Source organism: Cavia porcellus, unplaced genomic scaffold (genome assembly GCF_034190915.1).
Source record: "Cavia porcellus strain 051 isolate PalLab524CR breed Dunkin Hartley unplaced genomic scaffold, mCavPor4.1 scaffold_12, whole genome shotgun sequence".
Classification (NCBI taxonomy): domain Eukaryota; kingdom Metazoa; phylum Chordata; class Mammalia; order Rodentia; family Caviidae; genus Cavia; species Cavia porcellus.
This window is the reverse complement of record NW_026947495.1, coordinates 59,626,595-59,649,272: the sequence shown is the minus strand read 5'-3', so window position 1 is coordinate 59,649,272 and position 22,678 is coordinate 59,626,595. Positions and strand designations below refer to the sequence as shown.

At 40.0% G+C, this 22,678-nt stretch overlaps 1 protein-coding gene across 3 annotated transcripts in view; it reads left to right on the top strand.

Moving 5' to 3' along the window:
• The window catches only part of Slc25a12 (solute carrier family 25 member 12), an 89,553-nt gene extending 68,155 nt beyond the window's left edge, over positions 1-21,398 (top strand). For all 3 annotated transcript variants that reach the window (XM_003478539.4, XM_063259273.1, XM_023561084.2), the window contains 7 exons: positions 1,826-1,878; positions 2,322-2,402; positions 13,827-13,967; positions 16,017-16,155; positions 18,634-18,792; positions 18,914-19,004; positions 20,342-21,398. In XM_003478539.4, coding sequence (XP_003478587.2) covers positions 1,826-1,878; positions 2,322-2,402; positions 13,827-13,967; positions 16,017-16,155; positions 18,634-18,792; positions 18,914-19,004; positions 20,342-20,543 — 866 coding nt within the window. In that variant the 3' untranslated portion in view covers positions 20,544-21,398. The remainder of the gene's footprint in view (positions 1-1,825; positions 1,879-2,321; positions 2,403-13,826; positions 13,968-16,016; positions 16,156-18,633; positions 18,793-18,913; positions 19,005-20,341) is intronic.
• The last annotated feature ends 1,280 nt before the right edge of the window (positions 21,399-22,678 follow it).

Sequence of the window (22,678 nt, the reverse complement as noted above, 5' to 3'; positions counted from 1 at the left end):
TATACTTATTTTTTTTTGCACACAGAGGCTTATTAATCTCTACCTCATTTCTGAGCTCTGTTAAACTGTTCTGCGTAGAACCTCTTCTTAGGAAAGGGAAGACTGGGCCCAAGCAAAGCTTTATGCTCATGGAGAAAAAATACCACATTGAGCATTACGTTCAGATACTCAAGTGTCCTAACTCTGCTACACTTACATGTGACAGCCAGGGCCATAACAGTATTCATTTTCATTATATGTGGAATGAGAAAGTCATTTTGGAATCAAACTAGGCTCAAAAACCCTGCTCTGAAAGTTAATTAATTTTGCTCAAAATTTTTTGCTCCTTAAATTCCAGTTGTACAGTCTGTACTCTGTGGGAAGAGATGCACATTGACCTGAATACAGAGCTGCCCACGTGAAGCCTTACTTTAAACTGGCGAAACCCTGCCTATCTAGATTTTTATTTAGTAGGGGGTTTGTTGACATCGCTAATATTGTGTTGTTCAGTAATAATCTTTCTTTTTCTTGGTATACTTTGTAAATTACAAAGAGAATGTCTTCTATTAGAAGAAACTTAGATATGTAATAGATAGTTTAATAGTTTAGTCTTCTCAAATGGATAAACCTAAATAAACGATACATAGTCTAATCTTCTGGGCACCTAGGGGAGATGTCATGCTGATTAAATGGGTGAGGTATGGCAAGTAGGGGGGACTGTTGGCTTTACTCATGACGTGAGCTGATAAAATCAATCCTTTAAATGAGAGATTTTTGTGTTAGGGAGAGGATTGTAGGAGTTCCATATGTGAGCACTATGATTATTGAGATTGTCATATATTGCTTAGAACTGGTCCATTATTCTGTCAGATGACTGACAAAATTGTTGACAGATTAGCTAAATTTCTTTGTAGGCAACAATGATAAAATGACATAAATCATTACTTTATTAAAATTCCACGAGCTTTAGTGAAGCAAGTTGTAAAACAAATACACATGCTGCCATGGCTGTATGCGAGTTAGATTAAAAATAGGGTGAGGCAGTTAAGACTGCCATCTGCTGATTTATTCTTTTAAATCATTTCCGCTATCCATGAAGGTGTGTGTGGGTTTGTGTTTGTCACTGATAATTCAGTTTGACTGACAGTAGCCCCTGTGTATGATTATTTGCTGGCTCTCAACTCATGGAAAATCACTCAGCAGTATCCTCAAAGTAGGCTTAAGATCAGCAGTAAGCAAGCATTCAAACACAATAACTCCCCCTTGGCTGGACAATTTAAAGGATATAAAATGTTTATTGTTAGCATCCTTTTTAAAAGTATGCAAAAAAGTGTATGCTAACAATTTATATAAGCTGTGTGCTTTAGAGAGCTGAGCCCAATGAATATGAATATTTACAGATGTTGAATTGCTTATATTATTATTTTTTTCTTTCTCTGTAGCCCGGAAATTTTAGCTTCTTAAGAATAATAGCTTATTTTAAGGAAGTTCTTTTTAAATGTCTTAAGCTTGACATGTATTAGTAAATAAAAATATAACAGGCATATGTTTTGCTTATAGAAGATACTCATTAAATGATACTAAAAGCTGCATTTTTCTTGGCAATTGTGGCTTTTTAAAAAATGATTTAAATGAATGCTGGTTTTTTCTGGAGAGAAAATTATGAGAATTGATATTCTGTATTAACTGAGCTACTCTATGTTACTAGTATCGTCAGTTTTACCCCATTTTAATTAAAAGCTAGAAATGTTTGATGGGTAGGTAATATGAGGAAAATATTTCCTTGCAGGACTTGTGTGTTATATTTAGTATATCTCGTTGCTGATGATTTTCCCTCTTTATATAGGTCTGATACCACAGCTCATTGGAGTTGCTCCAGAAAAGGCCATTAAACTGACTGTAAGTTTCTTTCTTACTGAATTTGTGTCATTTATTTAGATTAAGCCAAAAACTTAAAATTGATGCTATTGAGACTGGCATGCCTCTAAGGCACTTGTAAAACTTTTCTCCCCTTCCTTTCTTCCCCTTTGAATCCAGGCCCCTAAAAATGCTAGGCAAGTGTTCTACCACTGAGCTACATTCCCAGGCCTTTTGAAGTTTTCTTTTGAGACAGAATTTCACTAACTCTTGCCTTGATATTATGTTTTTCCTGTTTCAGTCTGTTGAGTAGCTGGGATTAGAGGTAGGCTCCATCATGCCCAGTCAAAAACTTTACATTTATGTGTAAACCTTGGATAATTGTTATCCTAAGACAGATATTCTGCTGACTTCAAAAAGCAGCAATGTACCAGGAGAGGAAATGATTGGGAATTCTAGTTAACTGATGCTGTCTTTCTAACTAGGTTAATGATTTTGTCCGAGATAAATTTATCAGAAGCGATGGCTCTATTCCACTTCCAGCAGAGATTCTTGCTGGAGGTTGTGTAAGTATTAACCCTGACTATTTCTTGTAAAAAATTATATATATTGTGTATATATATATATCCCTCTTACCTTTTTGCACTTTAGATACGATACAAGATTAGCATTTCCCTTGGCCTTGAGCAATCTAAGCAAGTTTTCACATATGGAATGATTCTTAAAAATGTCGTTGTATAATATAACTGGTTTTGAAGATTAAAAAGGAAATACTATTTTCATCAACTCTTTTAGAAGCTTTTGAAGCATTACTTTCCAGACTTTTGTAAATCCTAATTCTTACTCTTCTTAAGCAACACAGAAAATACAACATGTTCATATTAGTTGGAATTTTAAGCATGAGATGATTTATTAATTGGACTCATACTTCAGCTCTAGCACGGGTCTGATTATAATATTCCTTCTTTAGGACTGGAGTGTGTGACAGACAACTATAACTATATCACAGCTATTGATAAAAATTCTGAAGCCAAGATTCAGAGTATATTTACTTAGAGCACAAATGCTTTTGTCTGTAAACTGAAGCATCACATTGAATTTAGAACAATTCCTGCATCTAAGTCTGTAGCTCAGCTTGTTTTGTTTGTGGTATTGTCTTCAGTGTGGTTTGCTTGAGATTTTTTAGTTCATTTTGTTTCAGGAAATGTTAATAACTTCTGAGTTTTGGTTAAAACCTCAGTTGCTTAAGGAGCTGAAGGTGATGAGGTCAGTGACCTTAAAAGTTTTAATTCAGAGAAGATGGCCCTGGGGTCCCAGAGACAGGTTCCTCCAGCTTCTTCTTGATGTGATTTGTCAGCCTGGCATGTACTTAAGTCTTCCCCCTCTGCAGCCAGACTCCTTATGGAAGTGGTGGGTTGGTGTGCGGGTGTTCACGCGCACGTCTGAACATGTACGTGTGTGTGTCTGTGCACACATTCTCAGAAAGGATGCCTCTCTGGCTGAATTTCTTTTTGCATGGAGGATAAACAGTGGACAAGAATAAGCCTCTTGCTTAGGTGGGATGAAAGCACTAAAATTGTTCCTCATTTCTCAGTGCTTTTTGCTTCCATTTGGTTAAAAGACTTCCCAGTTCATTTTTACCACAGCAATGCACATATTTACCAGAAACCTAAATTATGCGCTTTCCATTCCGTATAGCTAATGATTTCTGTTGGAATGTGTGATGTCCAGAGGCTTTTGGCTGTGTCTGACATTGCGACCTACATGGTTCGGCCATAATTAGATATTTGGTTCCTTTGTTCTCCTTGGGTGCGGGCCCTGTGAATAGATGTGAACTTTGAGAATTTCTATTGAAGCCTGGAGTGCCTTGAGGGTTGTGCTGGCACTAAGTATCTTTCTTAATCATGACTCATTTCTGGAAGCTTTGATTGATTGTCTAGCTGGAAATGGACAGCATGAGAATGATTAGGTTGTCTGCAGTCCTTCACCTTGAATATCTTCCTGCTTTCCACTTTAATCTCTTTATTTAGAGAGGGAAGAAAATGTATAATTAATGCAGTTTCTTCTGACCAATTCAGTCATTCTACATACAGTGTAAGTGATTGGTAAAGCATAAGCCACTAGTTTTCCCAAAAGTTGATAATTTCAACAGAGAAAATGAAGTCTTAGACAAAAAAAGATGAGTCTCTACAGGATATCCTGACCTTGTGAAATGCATGTGTTCTGTTTCTTGAATGCTACCAGGGAAGCGCTGGCAGAGTAGCTGCCCACCAGGCTGATCCTGAGAGTCATTGCCGCCCGAGGCAGTGGTGAGGTGCAGCGTGCAGCGCCCCGTGTGCTTACCCTGTGCTGTCAGTGAGAAGAGCTCTTCCAAAAACATTACCCAGTAACACAGCTGTACCTGGACAGTTAGGAAGAGGTGACTCGACTGAGTTAGAGATTTTTCCCAGCAGAAGGATTCCCAAAGACTTAGGTTTTGACTTTCTGCTTAAGAGACGGGAGGGAAATCCTAATGCCATGAAAATGACTGTGCTGACTGGTAGGAAAGTGATGTGTGCTGACTGCATCTCGAGGTGGCTGAGCAGTGAAAATCTCTGGTCCTCTTGTGTTATATATTTTTCATTGATGTTTATTTTATTTTATGACCTCTCTCTCTCTCTCTCTCTCTCTCTCTCTCTCTCTCTCCTTTCCTCCCTTCCTTTTTTCCCCCCTCTCTTCTTTTCCTTTCCTTCCTCTGGATTGAACCTGTGGCCTCACTCATACTAAGCATATACTTTACTACTGAGCTGCATGTCCCAGTCCCATGATCAATTTCTAAAGATAAGTGATAACATGCAAAAGAATATGCTTATAGATACAAAGAGTAATAATAAAAGGGGTACACATACACTTACCACCCTAATCAACTAAAGTATTATTGTCATTGACACTGATTTTTGTTTTTAATATATTCTAATCTGCTGGATTGTTAATGAGCAGTGGGGACTTTTCCTAGTGGGCTAAATATTTTATAGGGGTCATCTTGCTAGTATTCCTAACTAGGGTTGATTAAAACATCCATAGTAAACGCCAAAGTTGAAATTCAAACTGCTGCTGCCGCCTCCAAATTTATATTCTTTCACATTTGATTTGTCTATTCATTTATTTATAATTTCATTTATGCATTCTTTCATTTATTGAATGCCTGCTATGTTTTAGACAAAGTTTTAAAATAAATTTTTGTTGTGGTGGTATTGGGAATTGAACCAGGGCTTTGTGCATGCTAAGCATGTGCCTTATTACTGAGCTATACCCACAACCTTAGAACAACCCCCCCCCAGCCCCAGCTTTATTGGTATATAATTTATATATTATACAGTTCCCCCATTTAACATGCACAAACAATTCAGTGGTTTTCAGTGTAATTCAAAGAGTTATGCAGCCATCACCACAAATGATTTTAGAACATTTTCAGCACCACAATAAGAACCTGAGAGCCTAGAGCTATCACTCCCAATCTTTCCACCTCACTCCCAAGTGCTGTATAACTAGTACTACACCTTCTGTTTGTAGATTGGCCTATTCTGCATATTTAATATAAATAACAAGACATGTAGCCTTTTGTGTCAACCTGTTTCACTAGCCTGTTTTCAAGATTCCACTGTATTATAGCTTGTGTCAGTATTTATTTATTTATTACTCATCCTATGGGTATACCACATTTTGTTTATCCATTTATTGAGTTGTTTCCAGTTTTCATCTGTTAGAAATAGTGTTGCTGTGAATTTTGGTATATGAGGTTTTGCATGGACACATGTTTTCATTTGAATATGAATGGAGTGGTTGGTGGGTTATATGGCAATTATAAAGGAGCTACTGGATTAATTGATTGGTACTGAGAATTGAACCCAGGACCTTTGTATAAAGGCTCTGTCTAGAGATAGGTTCTCCATAAGGTTCTAATTAGCATTTTAAGGAACTGTCAAATTTTCCCAAATACTGCAGCCTCTTTATACTGGCTGTGTATGTGTGTTTTGATGTCTGCAATCCTTGCTGACGTTTGCTGTTGTCTGTCTTTATATTATAGCTACTGTCCAGAGTGCATGAACTGTGGGATCTTCTTGTGGTCTAACACCTGACAACGTGGAGCACCTTTTCATGTGCACATTGCCCACTGTGTGTCCACCTCAGTATAGCATCTGTTCAGAATCTTTGCCCATTTTTAAATTGGGGTATCTTTTGTTATTGAGTTATAAGGTGTTCTTTATATATTCTAGATACACGTTCCCTCTTAGGTATGTTATTTGCAGATATTTTTCACTTTCTTGATGGCATCTTTTGAAAAATTGGACTTTAATTTCAATGTAATCCAGTTGGTCTATTTTTTTTTTCTTTCATCGCTTATGCTTTTGCTATCATGTATAAGAAGTCATCGCCTAATGCAAGATCACAGCATTATGCCTTGGTTTTCTTTTAAGAGTTTTATAGTTTTAGGTTTTTGATCTTTTAACACCAGTTTTTAGCCTTGGTTTTTGAGGGATTTTTTACTTTGAGCAGAAATATCATCACAAGACTGTTTCATTTTTCATTGCTAGGATTCGATGTATTTCCTTCTATGTTTTCCTGTACTGTACATGTGTACCATGCGTGCATACTCTTCTACAACACATGTACACGAGCACATTTGTGTGCCCTCCCCTGGGGCAGTTTTATTGCCTTTGACTTTCCTGATTGAAAATGTAAGCAGCTCTCTCTTAGAGAAGGGGGAAGTCACAACGGAACATCCACCTTAGAAATAAGAGTAAGGAGTATACATGGGAATAGGAATATAAATAGATTGTGCATTTAAGCACCACCCAAGATGAGATGAAGACCTTTTCCTTCCAGAAAATCCATGTATTCCTTTTCCCACCTCTAGGACACTATGGCTCTGAGTCCTGTCACAATGTTGTTTCATTATTTGCAACATCCAAAGTATATTCTTCCCCGTGTCCCCTTTTGTTTAACGTACTGTTTTCAGAGATTCATCCTTTTGTTGTGTAGAGGGGGAGGTCAGCTTTTGGTTTCTTAATTTTGCTTAGTTGTATAAATCTGCCACAATTTGCTTATCCATTTGTCTCCTGGTGGACATTCGGGTTGTTTCCACATTTTGTCTGTTATTAATAAGGTTGCTGTAAACATTCTTGTATAAATCTTTTTATCAGTGTACATTTTTATTTTTCTTGGGTGAGTAAGATAGAATAGGGTAGATGTTTTCAATTTAAACTACCGAAAAGAAAAAAGAAACTACCAACTTTTATAATCGGATGGGCTATTTTACAGATATTCCAGTTATTTCACATCTTCACTGATATTAAAGTTCTCATCTTTGGATATTAGGCAGTTAGTGAGGATGAAAGGCAGGTTATTATGGTTTTAATTTGCTTTTTCCTGATGCCCAAAGATGTTGAATATTCTTTCATGTGTTTGTTAGTCATATATCTTTTTTTGTGAAATAACTCTTTAAGTCTTTTACCTAGTATTCTTTCTTTTTTTAGACCTTCCATATTTATTATTGACTTATAGGAAGTCCCACATTGTCATACATGTGTAATGAATATTTTCCCCAATGTGTCATTTGTTTATTTTCTTCATGGTGCTTGTGGGTAAAAAGTCAATTATGTAGTTTCTTGGTTATATCCTGTAACTTACGTGGGAATGCTTCTAAATACCAAAGTAGAAAGTTTTGGATGTCTAAGTGCATTGACCTATATGTACTTTCTTTTTTTTTTTTTTTTTTTTTTAATTTTTTTTTTTTTATTTTTTTTATTTTTAATTTTATTTAAGGAGAAAAGAAAAAAAAAGCAGGGAAAGGGTACAAGTTATACAGATTTACAGAAAAAAAAATGAACAGTAGGAAATCACTAGTTAATGGATTACATATTGTCATCTTAGAAATAATTGTTCAAGTCACAAAATTAAAGCTTGTAAAGTGGACATTCCATCAATGATACTGCAAACAGTTCTGTTCATTGATCCAATAAAACTCTGTGATATCATTTTCTATCTTATACACTTAAATATACATGCAGTTATATAGTTTAGAGTACTTTCTTTTCCTCTCTTTTGTACCATGACTATTACACATTTTGGGTTTCATTGCTCCCACGGTTCTTATTACTTTTTTGGAAGAGAGTAAAACCAAACTATATGTACTTTCTAAAGTACATATTTTGTCGGTCTAAGTACCTGTTATTTTATTGTCAAACTCTAATCACAGGTCAGTTATGTCTTTCCTGACAGACCGCATGATCTCTTTCAGAGTGTGTTTACTTCTTAGCAGACAGAAGTCATAAAACCGCAAATTAGTTTATTGCTCAGCAAAGGGCTGAGGTGATCGCTTGTGTTGCAGGTGAGCGTCCTCAGGCCCATGTGAACACGATCCTAAGGAACTCTTCCCTTCCTTGGTGCCTTGAGTTCACAGTCTACACGGTGCTCTCATGTTAGTTCTCAAAAGCTCTGTGGGATACAGGTGGTATTTGTGGGATCCTAGTTTTCAAATTGGGGTTGGTTTGTGGCAGTCTCAGTCAGCAGGCTTCCAAACCCACACTCTTCCCATTCTTCTTCCATGCTTCTTCCCTTGAATTTACCCATCTGTTGTATCCTATGGAAGCAACAAGAAGCAAAGTTCTTCAATTGGAGTATTTGCTGATCCTTGGGGGCAAGATCTTTAGCTGACCAGCTCCCTAGCTAAAGAAATCTCTGTGCCTTCCTTTGAAGCTGATCTTGGACATCTTTGAAGAGCTGTTTGGAGGCAGCTCCTCTGCCTCCCATCTCCAGGAATCAGGGTGTTCGCACCATATGTGTGTAAGTTAAAAAGTCCTATGTTTATGTCAGATAGGTCCACAGGGATCTTGGTTCTTCTTACCTTAGCCCATCAATGTGCTATAACAAGTCTGCTTAGACTGAGTAACTAATAAACAGCAGTAACTACCACCCCTAATTCTGTAAAGTCCAAGATGAAGGTGCCAGTGGATTCAGTGTGGTGAAGGCTTGCTCTCTGCTCCAAGATGGTGCTTTATTACCAGCTCCTCACATGGAGGGACAAGGCAGCCCTCTTTAGTCTCTTCCAGAAGGGCTCTACTCTCATTCATGCGAGCAAGACAAACCCTCAGGACTTAGTCTCTACCCAAAACCCCTACCTCTTAATGCTGTCACATTGGTAAGTAATGATTTCAAACATGAATTTTGGAAGCACACCAGTGTTTGGATCATAGCACTTCCTTACTCTAGCTATAAGTATTTATAGTTTGATATCATAACATTCTGGTGTATGTAACCACCAACAAGAAACATATTGCAATTTGTTGCTTTTAAACGGTCACTATTTTAAGACTATTTTAGAAAGGACTAGTTTGCTCTCTGGCTTTATGAAAGTATCTAAGAATGATTGATTGAACTTCGGTAAGACAGTCACTGTCTCTTAGTCCTAGTGATGACTAATTCTGTGTGGCTTTTGTTGATTTGTCTGATTATTTTAAATGTATGTATTTTATACACCTATTGAAAGAGCTGGTGTGGCTGGAGAGAAATAGCTCCAAATGGTAGGAGACAGCAGATCAACGAAAGAAATCCACAGGGCACTTGGCACAACAGGGCCAACCCCCAGCCTCCTGGTAGATCCTGCCCTCGGGGTCTGATGAGAGGACAGAAGGTTGGACAGGCTCAATCCTGTGTGTAGCCTCAGCCTGGGGCACACTGGAGACCTGCTGACCTCACGACATAGTATCCTTTTCCCATCAACTTTAGTTGGTTTATTTTCCCATAAAAATTATGTGCCCCATGGAAGTTTTTGTATTCTTTCCACTCCTGTTGCATTTGGGTAGCTCTTACTCCCGGTGGGAATTTGTTCACTTTTATGTCTTTCATGTTCATTTCTGCAGCCACAAAAAGACAATACTGAAAAATAAAAGTATCTAGCTTGTTTTAATATTAGTGCTTGCATCTCTTTAAGAAAAATAAGCAGCAAATTTGATGAAGGAAACATAGTGATTAGGAGGTTAGAAGCTAATTTTGGTGATTTGGTGGCAGAAAAAGTTCACCAAAGTGTGCTTCACCAAAGTATGTTGTCTAAAGTCGGCACCAGAAGCAGCAAGTTATCGAATTAGGCAATGCCGTTTAAATCTGTGTCATTGTGTCTGGTTCATTTTAAAATTTTATACATCTTAATGTTTATTATTTCAAATCACTAGTTACATATGAGTTGGGTTTTTTTAATGTTCATATAGCCATAAACTTTTGAAAGTTTTGAATCCACAGATAACTAGTGTGAGCTAGTTTAAAAGGTACATTTATAATATAAAAGATTCTCAATTTCCATGGGAGAGAATGTGTGAAAGAGGACCTCGGCTACAAAGAAGCCATTCTTTCTAAGACTGGTTCTGTTTCTTTTCTGTTGTGGATGAGTAGTTAAGGCATTCTCGTGATTCAGAATGCAAAAGGTAACAAGAGGCCGTGCTGTGAGAGTGCTTTCTCGCAGCTATTCGGTTACTGTTCCTAGGACGTAACAATGTTTAATCTTTTGATAAACAGGTATTTTGACATATTTGTGGTGGGTAATAGCTCATATATATATATATATTTTTTTTTTTGTCTTTTTCCTTTTTATCGGTACCAGGGATCGAACTCACGACTGCCTGCTTGCAAGGCAGGTGCTTATGCTGCTGAGCTAAACTTCCAGCCCCTAATAGCTCATATTTTATATTATTTATGTAATTTGGCATTTTATTACCATAAATGACATTGTTTATTAAGATCATATAATTATTTTTCCTTAACTGTTTTCTTATTGGGCAGTTGAATTTTTCTGTTTAATTTTCTTGCTATAAGCAAGAAAATGGAGGGGCCAGGAATTTAGCTCAGTGGCTTAAATGCTTGCTTGGCAAGTGCAAGGTCAGGAGTTCGATCCCTGGTACCAAAAGAAAAAAAAAAGAAACCTAAAAATTGGGGCTGGGGATTTAGCTCAGTGGCATAAGCACCTGCCTGGCAAATGTGAGGTCATGAATTTGATCTTCGGTACCAAAAAAAAAAAAGAATTAGCAACTGGCATATTTGTACAAATAAGATACTGTAATTTTCTTTGAACTAACATTTATGAAATTCTATATATTAAATGATTATATTTACTGTAAACAGTTTTCCCCCCCTTAGAAAACTGGTATTATATTAATGGTATTGCTTATAATCAGCAGGGCCTTAGAATAGAAGAACTATTTTCCTGAATTTTTTCTTTAGAGAGGAAACAATCAAAGGGTATGGTAATATGATCTTTGTTCTATGTTGCTAGAATTTTTACCAGTGTAATTGAACTAATTTCAGATTTCATCCCCCCCCCCTTTGTCCCCAGTTTAATATGTATGAGATAGTGGTCAACCACAGGTTTACAAAAGGTCAGTGACATTTGCCATGTGTCCTTTCCCTTAAATTTTCAAACATCCAAAGTTTTAGACAAATTCAATAGTAATCTTCATCTTTCTTAAAATAATTCAATGTTCCTGGATAATATTTGCTCACATGTTCTTAGATCTGTTGTAAGATTTTTAAAATAGTATCTACTGTAAGATTTTTAAAATAGTATTTTTAAGCATAAACTATGCAGATAATTATTAGTTTTGCTCCTTTAAATATGGTAGCTTGCATAGGTGTGAAACAAACTCACAGACGTGCATCTCACTACATTAGTGGCATTGTTTCCACACTTCCTTCCTAGAATGCACATGTTTGTAAACGTACATCATTTAGTTTTGTGGGTCTGTTGAGTGCATTGTTGGGACTTACTGTGTATGCTTGGTAACTGACTTTCAAAGCATACAGCTATGAGTGTGAATACTTCTTAAAATGTAGTCATCTCTTTTCCTCAGTTGTTCTGTTTCAGTGGAGTTTTAGACAGCCTGTTATTTTATGACTCAGAAAAAAATCTGAGGAATTGTTAAATGAGTAAGATCTCATAAACTGGCAGTTATTTCCCAAAAAGCCTATGTATGAGAGAAGAGAGATGGGGAGGGAGCTGTAGGATTGGGGGTGGCATTCAGATTGGAGTGTTCCCCCTCTGCAGGATGTTTTAGTTTACTAATGAGTAAAAACATGAAAGAACTTTGAATGTGTTTAAACATAATATTCACAATTAACAGTTGGCACCCAGGGACTGACACTGTCTGGTGGAGGCAAATTTGGGAGATTATAATAAAAATCAACTCTATTTTTTCTTCTTTTTAATCTTTAGTTTAGAATATAAAGCACATTTTCCCAAAGGTGGTCTTTGCAACCATTATTTAAACAAGAGATTTCAAAGAAGTTGTAAACTTTTTCAATTGGTTTGATCTTTAATACTAGCTACAGGAACAGTTATTTGGATTATCGTTGTAACATAATTTTTACCCAGCAATCCTTTTGGAAGTATTGTTTGCTTAGGCTGAAACACTGAAACGCTCCCTTCTGCCTGCAGTGCAGCAGATTAAGACAGAAGGAAATGCAGGCAAATCAACATGTAAAATTGGGTCAGTACGTCATTGGGGGACCTGTGTGAGTTGCAGGAAGCCGAGAGAGGAGGGGAGAAAGAGGAAAGGCAGGATGGGAGCCGGGAAGATGGCAAATCGCTCAGCCTCCCTGCCTCTTGGCCAGAAAGAGGATTAGGGCCCTGGGGAATGCAGGGCATTGAGCTGCCCTGAAGAGGAAGGGAATCTAGTGTCTGTCAGTCTCTGTGGAGGTTGAAAGGAATCAGGGGTCACGATTGGCACCCCAGTAGTTGGGACTTTGTGGTCCCACGTTGGCTTGGAAGATGGGCCGAGCCACACTGCTACCCTTTGGAAATGGGTCTTAGAAGGCCGTGCGTTTTAGATCAGTGTAGGAATGCAGGCAAAGGTCGGGCACTGAAATGCCACTGAATGTGGCTGGAGAATTCTGGGGGTGTGGTCGGTAGCATCTCGATACCTAGGGAATTACAAGGCCACAGCAAGGCCCACGTTTCCCATTTCCCATGGGACATGCATTGCAGTTATGATTCTGTAATTATGGTTATGTGGTTATGGATACTGTGTGAATATAGTTCTGTTATAATGTAAGCAGTCACAGTTTAAGATGAAAATGTACAAATGAGACTTTTTTCATTTTATGAAAGGAGACAATATATATTTTATTTTTACTTTTAAATATCCATGGTCACACATACACATACGTGGTCTTACAGAAACCAAAAAGGAGTTGGTAGCAGTTATGTTAAACATTCTTTTTTTTTTTTTCTCCTAGTAGGCAGGTTTCAGATGCAAATACAGTCTGATTATTGAAATTGAAATTTCTGTCACTCATCACTAGAGAACATGGAATGTGGTTTTGATCTGAGTGTGTTGTACGCATGGTTAACTAGCTGTTCCGCTTCCCAGAGCTGCCCTCTAGAATATTTCTAGTTTTGTCTTAAAAGGATACTGAAATTTTCCTTTCTAAACTCCCTTCTTTTGTGTTAAACTGTCTGGAGTTGGGCTCCAGCTCATATATTTTAGGATGTGAACTGGGCAGAATTGGCTCCCTCTGGCTGAAGGCACCTCTGTGAGGTTAGTGGGGTGTACAGGAACAATGCAGATCTGAAGTTTAGCTCCAGGGCGTAAAAGATACCAATCTCCTCCCCTCCTTGTCCCACTTCTTGTGGGAGCACCCCACTGCCAGCCACATCTGGCTTCACTTTTGTTTTCCACATTGGGTTTATTAGTTTTGTTGTTTTGAATATGCTTGGGGTGATCCTGGAAAGACCGGTCTGAGAAACAATCTTGACATTTCAAATAGAAATAAGCCCAGCCATGGACTGACCTGAGACAAACTTTGGGAGCCCGCCAGCATCAGCCAGAGTGTAGGACCCTCATTCCTCTGTGAAAAGGGAGGAGTGAGGATGGTAAGAATGGAGGCTTTGCTGGGTTATTCTCATTTACACTGCCGTCCGGCTCTGTTGTGGAAATTGCCCGTCTCTCCTCCCTTGCCTGTAGGCTGGAGGCTCCCAGGTCATCTTTACCAACCCACTGGAGATAGTGAAGATCCGCCTGCAGGTGGCTGGAGAGATCACCACCGGACCCAGAGTCAGTGCGCTGAACGTGCTTCGGGACTTGGGGCTTTTCGGTCTGTATAAGGTGGGTGGACCCCCTTGGGCCATCTCAGAGTGTACCAGAACTAATGTGAATGGATGCAGAAACCAGACTCTTTCCCCTGCTCCCAGTTAGAAAGGCAACCTTGTCCCACAGGTATCCATGGATAGAAAATCAGACAAAAATTAGAAGAGAAGACACTTCTGCTAAGGGGATTAGGGTCCAAAACCAGGTTCGCCTTTTGCCATCTTCAGTTTTTCTGAAGCTGCAGACTTTCAGTCTCAGGTCACAGGCTTCCATTTGATAGGTTTGAGAATTTTTTTTTGGTGTTCTGAAGCCCTAAACCTGTCCACAGAGCGTAGTGGTTTATTTTGAGTGTAAATATCTCTATTGTTATCTTCCCAGTGGGAGCTTCCCTTTGTCTTAATAATTTGACTACAGTAAAACAGTAGCAGAGTTTGGTAGGCTTCAGGTCTTTAAGAAGTTAAGTGGTAGGATTTGTTGATAATGAATTCCATTAACAAGAACAACAACAGTGTACTGTACTGTAGCAAAATGCCAGTCAATAGATTCCTTCCCTGCAGGTCTGCTTACTCCCATCATTACAGATCAGATGTAATGGAGCAGAAGCTATTATTTTTCTTAAACAAGGAAGGGCATTTCTTGCCTTTCCTTTGCCTGGTATAAGGGAGAATACATAAATTTAACCACTATAGGCAACTAACTGTGTTTCCCAGAGCATTTGATTTATTTATAGATCCATCCCTGCAGAAATGTGTAAATTTGCTTCTGTATCTGCAAGTTAGAAATTAGAAATTCTCCAGATTAGAGTCACACAGCTGTTGGGCCCTCTGGAGACCAGCAGACAGCCGAGCACATCTCTGGAGAGTTTTGTGCGCACACCCCCCCCCCATTTCCATTATTTCTTGAATTCTCTTTGAGAGCTGAATTTACACACAGTGTTTCTTTCTTTTCCTTTAGATGTTTTAGACTTTTTTTCTTGCCTTCTAAGAATGGTGCCCCAGTAAACCAAATGCCAGGCTCCAGTATTTGCCTGGCTTGGGAAAGCCCTGGGCAGTGCAGCACCATGAGCTGCTGACAGGGCCGGGGAAGGCGTTCACTGTGACTTCAGACATGGCAGCAAGCAAAGTTGTTTCTTCCCTAGGTGGTTTTTGACTCCTGTGGAAATCTGCTGAAGTGTTTGAGTTTCCCCCAATCCTTTGCTATTTAGGACCTGCAAACAAGGAAGAGGGATTTGTGTGCGTGTGGGTGCACACGTCTATGCCTAGTGGTGTAGGGGTTGTTTTCTGCTTTGGGACGAGGTCTTGCCATGTTGCCCAATTTGGCCTCGAGCTCCCCATCCTTCAGCGCCCCTCCCATGTAGCAGGGAGTACAGGCATGCACCGCCATGCCTTTGTGGCTTCTTCCCCCCTTTCCTAGAATAGTTACCCTCTGCCCCCATTGCTTCTTCCTGGCACTGCAGAGGCTCTACACTGATACAGACTGAGTTTGACAATTTGATAATTTTAGAGGCTGTCTTTATATGACTGCTGTTAATTTTGGGATCTGAAGTCTAATCTCTCCTCTGATTCCCTCAGCTGTCCTACAAAATCCTGAAGGCTTAAGAATTGAAATTTTTATTAACATTAAAAACTGAATCTAGTTCAATGACTATATTTTCAGGTATGCAGTGTTAATCATCTGTGGAAATCTGCTAAAGAGCCCTGTACTTCTGGTTAATATCGTACACAATTAAAAATGTAACAGGGTAGAGCTCATACTCTGACAACAAAAATTGATTTTTTAAAAAAATTCTGAATCTCAAAGAGAAATGCTAGGAAATTGGCTGCCTAATTACTAAGTCTAGGGCTCTAGGATCTAAGACCCAGCTCCTTTCTGCAAAGGTGGGTCATACATGTTTCTCTGTGCCCCGCTGGGCTCCCCCACATCCATTTCCCTTCTGCATCAGTTCCAGTGCTGTGGGAGGGACACCTCAGGCTTGTTACTGACAGCACCTTGGATCTCATTTGGGCATTCACACTGTTTACACACTGTTTTCACACTGTTTTGCACTATTTCCTCACTGTGTGACAGGGTGCCAAAGCGTGTTTCCTCCGAGACATTCCCTTCTCCGCAATCTATTTTCCTGTTTATGCTCACTGCAAACTACTGCTCGCTGATGAAAATGGACACGTGGGAGGTATAAATCTCCTTGCAGCTGGAGCTATGGCAGGTAACTGCAGAATTTTTTTTTTAAACTAAAAGAATCCTCCTCCTGATACTTTTTCCCTTTATTTTTGAAAGAGTTATTGTTTGTATCTGACTTAGTTAAATATGATTGCTTTTTCTCCTTTGTGGGATGTGCTGTAATTCTGATGAGAGTTAATTACATTTGCATAATGTGGATAAACAGCTTAATGCGGCTTTGCAACTTGGAGCCAAATTTGGGTTCCATCTAAATTGGGCTTTCATCATTAGCATGTTTCTTAGTCTCCTGTGCCCCTGCAACCTTCAGTGTAGCCACGCTCCGCATTATGGGGAAAAGTTCTCATCAAATCAGTTGCTTTGTTATATGCATCATGCTGACACACAGGTCTAGCATTTCCCTGCAGTTTCTCTGCATTGGAGTCTGCATGATTCGGCTCAGAGCTGAGCTTTCTTCATGAGGCTGTCTCTGTTCTTCCTATGGTAGCCCTACAGACCAAATAAGCAAGTCATGCCGAACTTGATTCTCATCTCTCTGCATCTTAACATTGTGTTTACTTAGGTTTTCTCTCTGTGCAGGCGAACAGTGCTTGGGGGCCCGTTCTGTTTCACTCTGTTCATCCTTGTCTTCCCTGTGTAGCCAACATAGCAATACAAGGAGCTCCATGTGTTAGTGGAATGAGCGAAAAATCTTTATCTAGTCTAGGATACCAGATGAGGCACAGAAGAGATTCCATCTGAGACAGGAGCCTAGCAAATACAGGAAAGTACTAAGATGCTTCTTTATGGTCTCACAGGTGTAGCCTCGAGTCAGGAAAGAGCTGAGTAGGGTGAACCAGGTGTCCTTGTTTCTCACAGCTGGGAATGAAGCATTACAGTTACAGAGCTCAGCATGGCTCTGACCGGCTGGGTTTATGTACCTGTTTGGCTCTTACTGGCTGGCTTTGTTCTCTGCTGATGACTTTGGCTGAACAGCAAGACCCCTCCGCCCCTCTGGACTGTAGTGCGTGGGGTATGCAAGGAACCCTTGGTTCTGAGCAGGTTAAGTGGATGTGCTGCTGTTCCTGCATGCGATGATAGAGGGTCATTTGAAAATTAAAAAAAAAAAAAAAAAAAACCTCCTTTGGAGAGCTTTAAGCCCTTACTTGGGATCCTGAAAATCCCTTGTCCTTTGGCATTTGTCATTTTGGTAAAGCCAGTAAAGTTATGTACTCAGTCACATCTTTGAGTGTTTAGCCATCCTGTTTCTCTGGTACTCAGCCAGTTTTCCTGTTTTAAATGGGAACCACCATTTTCCTTGTGCTTTCCAGTCACCAAAAAAATGAAAACTAAAACCAGAGAGGAGCAGTTTAGTCATAGGTAGGTATTCTGTCAGTGGTTGACAGAACAAGCGAACACTTTCCAAGTCAGTACCAACTTTTTTTTTTTTTTTGGTTTTTTTCATTTTTTATCGGTACCAGGGATCGAACTCACGACTGTCTACTTGCAAGGCAGGCGCTTATGCCACTGAGCTAAATCCCCAGCCCCCAGTACCAACTTCTTGAGGACATTTGATATGTTCTCAGAATGAGAGAGGAGTAACTTTTAGGGTAAAGCTCTGCTGGCCAGCGCTAGGATATTGAGTCCTTTCTCTAAAGGTGGGCAGGTTTCCTAGTTTTGTTTGAATTGGGTGCTGGGCTGTTGAGAGGGGAGGAATTTGCATCATCTTAACAGAGCCCCCACCAGACCATCACTTCCCTCTGCCTAGGGCTGAGACAGTGGTATTTAGGCCAAATTGAATTCATCCCCTGGGGAAGGTTGTGTTGCTGCTTTTTGCCCCATTTTGGTTGGTGAGGGAGAGGAGTAGTTGTGAAATCCATCTTCTGATGATCAATCTCAGCATGACCCCAGGGAGCTCAGGCCCAGAGCCTGGATGAAAAGACCTTTTGATGATCACGGTTCCTTAGCCGGTTGCTCGGCCTCCTTACGCCCCAGTGTAATGACTTCTGTCATGTAAGCTGTCTGAAAGGAGTCACGGTGCACTCACAAGTTAGCCCTTCCATCAGGTGAGTGGTCATTAGGACTGATACTCACCTCCTGTGGGGTGGTTGACAAGAATCAAACCAATAAAAAACCACTACAGTTTGATGCCAGATACATTCAGCAGCTTATTAAATTGACATTATCCTTTTATATTTATGTATGATAGTACATCTTATTAAGGAAGAAAAAAGCAGGCAAAATAATTAAAACTGAAAGAGACCACTTAGAATTATATTGACATTGCTGCATTTCCCCCTCAGATTCATGCAATGCATAGTGATTTTCTTCATTCAGAAAGAAAACAAAATGATTTTGTTGATCGTACTGAAGCAGGTAGTAGGCGACTCTGAGACCTTTTTTTCCATTAGCGCCTAGACATCAGCTCTGGAGCTTTGCTTCCCCTCAGGTGGTTAAGTTGCAGATCCTACTCTTAGCTGTTCACAGTATCGCTGTTCTTCATAAAGTGCTGTGTCTCTCCTGCAAGGTGTGCCTGCTGCTTCTCTGGTGACCCCTGCTGATGTCATCAAGACAAGACTGCAAGTGGCTGCTCGTGCCGGCCAGACAACATACAGTGGTGTCATTGACTGTTTCAGGAAGATCCTCCGGGAAGAAGGGCCCTCGGCGTTTTGGAAAGGGACTGCAGGTGAGGGCCGGGACACAGGAACGGCCGGCCAGCCTTAGCGTCTGGCCCCTGAGACTCGCTGGCGGTCTGTGCCGTCGTCATCCTGGTTTTAAAACAACCCCATGCCACCTGTCTCTTTCAGCTCGAGTGTTTCGATCTTCACCCCAGTTTGGTGTCACGTTGGTCACCTATGAACTTCTCCAGCGGTGGTTTTACATTGATTTTGGAGGCCTGTAAGTGCAGCTGCTCAATTCTTTTAGAAAGAAATCACCAAGACCAGAAAAAATGCTTATTGTGATTACAAAGGCATTTTTGGGACTCTTAGAAAACTAAAAAGACAGAATCCTTCAATGCTTTTGAAATAGTCACTTAAAAACTTCAGTGTTAATGAGATTAAGACCCAGAAAGAATGATACAATACACAACTATTATATATTATACATATTAAGCAACTTTTTGGTGAACATTTAGGGAGGCAGCAAATTAAAATGTTATGTGAATAACTTTTATTATAAGAAAATACTGAGTTTTATGGAATTAGTCCATATATTATGTGAATTTTATTACATGATCTTTTCCCCAGAAGTAATGTAAACATGCGTGGGTAATTCTCTGGTGAATTTTCTTTCAAAGATCCAAGCACCTTTGCACCTCTGATGTTTCATTGTTTACCGTCCTCTACTATTCACTCCACATTCATAGTTTCATAAAGGTTCTGCCCGTGGATACAGCCGTTGGCAGCGTGTAGGTCAGGACGAGGCTGCATGAAGTTTGCACTCATAGCTTACGCTGGAGAAAAGAGGAATTACTTGTTTAATTTGCGTGGTGGTGAAGTGGTACCCAAAGCTAGCAATTGGTAGCTTTTCAGCAGAAGACCAAATACCATTTCCAGTCCTCATAAACCTGGGAACCCCTCTCCTGCTCAAAAGCTAAGCAGGAAGTTAGCAGTTGATCTATGAAGAACCCATACGAAAAAAGAGAACAGTGACCTTTCTTACACTGTGCGGTTAACATTCAGGATTTTCTCTGCTTCCATATTCTGTGAAAGTAAAAAGTAAATCTGTTTCTCTTCCCTTTCAGTGATAACTTTTAGGAGCCTACTATTTGAAAAAGTTAACTCTTGTGTCAGGATAAAAGGAAAATATATGCTTTAATGATTAATTTCCTGTATGCTTACTACAGAAAATTTGGAAAATTGGGAGAAAAGAAAAAAGATCCATAATGGTACTTTAAAAAGAATGTGCTTCCTCCTGATCCCCCCTTTTTTCTGTGTCTAGTCTGCTTATACATGTCTAAGCACATATATTTACATATGTATATACGCACATATATGTATAAGTATATATCTATATATCTGTCTCTCCATATATATCTCATAAACGTCTCCTCCAGATCAAATATATGAATGTGTTGCTTTCACAGCAGCTCTGAATCATAGGGCAGCAGGGATGGATGGCAGCGGTCAAGACAAGCACGCCTCTTTGTGGCACACGGGTCGGGCTGAGTGTTGACGGGTTGGGCTGCCCTCGCCGTCGGAGCGCACTAACTCTGGGCTTTTTCCTGCCAACAGCAAACCCTCTGGCTCAGAACCCACACCTAAGTCACGCATCGCAGAACTTCCTCCTGCCAACCCTGACCACATCGGCGGATACAGACTCGCCACAGCCACTTTCGCTGGCATTGAAAACAAGTTTGGCCTTTATCTTCCGAAGTTTAAGTCTCCTAGTGTTCCTGTGGTTCAGCCAAAGGTGGCAGCAGCGGCAGCTCCATGACGAGGCGGTCGTGAGAGTGGCAGATGGCAGCGTGAGGAGGGCGGAGGAGCGCAGCCCTGTGATGCATCCGGTCAGCTGCATGGTGCTGGCTGAGCAGGGGAGTCAGACTATCCTTTCTGTATGACGTATACATACATTTGTGTATAAAGTAATCATTTGCCCAAGGGAAAAAATCACAAGGCAGCCTCAAGCTTTAGTCTTATTTGTTGAAATGTTTTCTAAGCCTTGGCATGAATTAGTGTCCTAGACTCTGCTCTGCACAGCCTGTACTAGCAGTGACTGTACATATTGTACATCTTTGTACAGACATCTTGGCACCTCATCCCAGCCAATCACGTTTATAGAAATGTAATGCGGTCAGAGTGGCTTGAAATGTACAGAATGTTTTGAAAGTGTTTTATTAAGAGTCACATAAGAATAAATATATTTAAATCTCTTCTTGGTGACTTACGGAAATAAAGTATCAATATCGGATGTGCTTAATTCCTAGTTTGTTTTCCATTCTGGAATGAGAAGGTGTTCGCTGGTAAAAGACACAGTGTAGGCGATGAATCAGTCACACTTTAGCAAAGTGCATGCGAGTGGCTGCCGGAGGACCAGGCTAGGGAGGCGTGTGGCCGAGGTCTCTCTGTGCTTAATGTGCATATGATCCTCTCCATCCATACAAAGCATTCTGAGACGGTGCCTCTCTGTCAGTGTGGGTAAGGAAACGAGGTGGTCTCCAGCACTGCTTGCTTATTTTGCTTTTTTCCTACACAGCAAGGCACAGCCAAGCCTTCAAAAGAGTAAAGGGCGCTTACGCAGTCTCCTTTCAGATGGTACCATTCTGTCAAAAATAAAGCACACCAAAACGTATGCATGTAGTTGGATTTTCATTCATGAATGTATTGACAGTGCTTTTTGTACTGATTTACTACAGATTTTAAATAATTCATGATCAGGTTTGCCTCCTCTCTCACCTTTATAACAGTTTCATTTGGAAAGGGCTAGGGTGGAGGGGAGGAGGGAGGGAAATGAAAAGCACATATGTGGTGATCAAGTGAGGTCTAGGTCCTCAGGAGTCCCAATGAAAGCTACTAATTCCAAAAGTCCCTCACCTAGGGTGTGGTTCCTGATTTGGACCCGAACATGCATTTTCCCATGAATGTGATTTAATGTGGAGCGTCTGCATTTATTTACTTTAGCAAAGTGCTCTGGGAAACCATTGCTCTTGCCACTGAGCCTGGGTATGAGAATGTGTGCAGGACCTCCAAGATGCAAGCCCAGAGATGGAGTCACTTAGTGTCCTGCTCAGCACTCCACAGGTGGCCAGCAGCCCTGTGACCAACAGAGCCTCTTAGGGCCTCCAAGAACAAAAGAATTCACTGCAGGGGCTGGGGATTTAGCTCAGCGGCGTAAGCACCTGCCTTGCAAGCAGGCGGTCATGAGTTCGATCCATGGTACCGATAAACATGAAAAAGACAAAAAAAAAAAAATTTTCACTTTAGCCATGCTTTTTTTTAAAATTTATCAGTACAGGAGATCAAACTCAAGACCACGTACTTGCAAGGCAGGCACTTATGCACTGAGCTAAATCCCCAGCCCCAAGAATTCACTTTGAAAGCAAGTTATTTCCAAATGTATCCAGTTAGTTTCAGAATGGAACAGATCACAGTATTGTTTTGCTATACCACTTGTTAAAAATGCACAAGGACCCATGGAAAGGTAATAACCCATAGTAATCTGTGTGTATTGAGTAAGATTGAACAGCGCCCTCATAATCCTCCTCCCCTACCATTTCCTGATTGAGTCAGTGCTAACAGATGAGAGTATGAATTTAAACTTGTAGTCTGTTTTGTATAAACTATATTAATACACATGATTATCTTTAAAAACAGACTACAGATGTGTTATTCTGATACTATGTCTGAGACCTTCCTATGTCAGTTTATAAACATGTATCATCATTCTTAAGAGCTGTGTAGTATTTCCTTCTGTGGATTGTGAAATTTTCTGTAAAGATTCCTTTATTGACATTTACTCATTTGTCATCACTGTAAACACTGCTGTTGTGAGTGAAAAACATCATTGTCTGCACATCTTACACACATGCTACTATTAGGACAATTCACAAGACAAATGAGTTTTACATTTTT